This window comes from Saprolegnia parasitica (assembly GCF_000151545.1).
Source record: "Saprolegnia parasitica CBS 223.65 unplaced genomic scaffold supercont2.280, whole genome shotgun sequence".
NCBI classification, from domain to species: Eukaryota; Oomycota; class Saprolegniomycetes; order Saprolegniales; family Saprolegniaceae; genus Saprolegnia; species Saprolegnia parasitica.
The window spans coordinates 1-2,568 of NW_012156674.1; the positions used below are offsets into that span (position 1 = coordinate 1).

Here is a 2,568-nt window from a genome sequence, read left to right on the forward strand (position 1 = left end):
GCGTCTCTCGAGGACCTCAACAAACTGCGTAGCTTTGCCGCCGATCGCGACGCCTGGAAGGAATCCACGGAGCTTGTCATCATGGGCCTCACCCGCGGCCACAAGCGTCCCCGCGCGACTACAGAAGAACAAGATGCACCCCCGCGCCGCCGCCTGCGCAGCCACGGCCCGGTGAGTGAATGAAGAAGAAGGAGATTGCTAGTCTCTACGTATGCGAACTCTTTGTAAGGAAGATAACGCGAAACACGTTCATATATATCAAGGTACGGAAGCGGGTCGACCGGATGACGGACGCTATCATCAAAAGCTGAGACGAATCAGATCGTTACTGGTATGCAAGTGGTGGTGGGCAGTGATGACGCCGGAAAGAACGTGTAATCCACCCGTCAAGGTCATACTCAGTTACAGGAAATTGGCGCCAGTGTGAATATTGGTCGATGCGAATCAGCATAAAGTATGTTTTCCCAACGTTGGCATACCGGATGTCTTGTACTGCAAAATCGGATGGTGCAGTGCCCCACAAACTGTACGGCCAGCCATCGTCGTTGCAGCTGCGACCTTACGCAGAGAGCACACCGGTTTCTAGAGGTACCAGCCAGGATCCCGTGGACGACGAGAGATTGACGAAAGCACGCTTGATTTCCGGATCTGGCATACGCCCTTGCTGACTACTGCACGCAATTGAGCAGCATCTCGCTAGCGCGCTCGCGGCTCCAGCCAAGCTTGGATCGTGGCAGACTGTATGCGCTGGTGTGCGACGTTGACGGTCGCGATCTGAGACGGCTTCCAGTCATAGATATGGGTCTCGTTTAGTGCCAGCTCGTACACAGATTTGTATGCAGTGGACGGGAGGAACTCAGATACATCCCATACAGTTTTCTAGTATACATCTGAGCCTCGGAGTGTTTATCTGATACATGGATCTGAGTTGCTGGGTGTATCCAGTGCTAACGGGTCGTGTTGGACGATCCTGTTGATGAACGCCCTGCGCCACGACTTCTGGCTTTACGACCACTTCATTCCAGCCTGCAACATCCACTCGCCTCGCTTTCGCTACGGGAAAGCCTCGTAGCTGCCGTAAGTCGCAACACGCGCGAAGTCGAAAGTTCACCACCAAAACCAGTTCTGTGTTAATTGTACCCAAATGAGCTCCCTTCAACAAGAACGATCCTGTTGATTCCGCCGGCATGTTCTCTGATTTCGACACAGATACACCGAGATTTCGACGAAGCGAGAGCACACTCGATGCTCACTTTTGCTTTTGCTTTCTCCGCCCCACACCAATACGCATCATGAAGGCTGCTCTCATTCTCGCTGCGATCGCAACGGCAGCGCACGCCAAGGTCGCTAGCTCCGTCTTGCGTGCCTTGGAAGTCGACGGTGCCACGGACGTCTTTGTGCGCTTTGCCGACAATCCGTTTGAGGACGAGCTCATCGACGGCGCCTCGCGCCAGGACGTGTACGACTACCTCACGGCGCGCTCGGAAGACGCCAAGAAGGCGCTTGGTGGCGTCACCGACGACTTTGAGACGGAAACGTTCTGGATCGTCTCGGGCACGATCGTCAAGGCGGCGAACCAGGACGTGGTCGACAAGCTCGCAAAGAACGGCGGGGTCAAGGCTATTGAGCCCGTGCCTGTCTACAAGCTCGAGCCCGTGCTCAAGCAGACGCGCGCCGAAGCGGCCATCGCGGCCAACGCTACCGTCCAGTGGGGCGTCCAGACCGTCGGTGCCCCCAGCGTGTGGAGCCGCTTCAATGGCAAGGGTGTCGTCGTCGGATCGGTGGATACCGGCGCCCGTCATACGCACCAACTCATCAAGGACTCGTGGCGCGCCGACCGTGGGTGGTTTGACCCGTACCGGAAGACCAAGTTGCCCCAAGATCTCAACGGCCACGGCACGCATACGATCGGCACGATGGTCGGCAAGCACGGCTTCGGTGTCGCCCCCGGCGCGCAGTGGATCGCTTGCCGCGGCTTGTACCAAGGTAGCGGCACGAACGATGCGCTCCTCAAGTGCCTTCAGTTCATGGTGTGCCCGACGCTCACGGATGGGACGCAGCCCGACTGCTCGAAGGGTGCCGACGTCATCAACAACTCGTGGGGCGGGTCAGCGTACGACCCAATCTTTGAAGAAGCCATCGCCAACATCCGCAAGGCTGGCATCATTCCCGTGTTTGCCAACGGCAACTCGGGCCCGGCCTGCGGCACGGTGGGTTACCCCGGCGGCTACAAGAATGTGATTTCGGTCGGCGCCATTGGCTCGTACGAGAACGAGCCCAACAAGCTCGCGTTCTTCTCGTCCAAGGGGCCCGCCACGTACCGAGACAAGACCGGCGTCCAGCAAAAGCTTGTCAAGCCGGCCATCTCGGCCCCCGGCTTTTACACGCTCTCGGCGACCCACACGGGCGATACGGCGACCGCGAGCTTGGCGGGCACGTCGATGGCCGCGCCGCACGTCGCTGGTGTCGTCGCGCTCCTCAAGTCGGCCAACAAGGCCTTGACGTACGACGAGGTCTACGCCTACTTGACCAAGACGGCCGACCGGGCGCTCGAGCCCGAGCCCGCCA

The 2,568-nt window shown here is 58.8% G+C and overlaps 1 protein-coding gene across 1 annotated transcript; it reads left to right on the forward strand.

Moving 5' to 3' along the window:
• Positions 1–1,292: 1,292 nt before the first annotated feature.
• On the forward strand, positions 1,293–2,513 carry SPRG_16344 (hypothetical protein; the record flags this gene model as incomplete). Its single annotated transcript, XM_012355646.1, has 1 exon — positions 1,293–2,513. A coding segment is annotated over one exon (1,221 nt), but the record flags the coding sequence as incomplete, so codon positions are not given.
• Between the last annotated feature and the right edge of the window lie 55 nt (positions 2,514–2,568).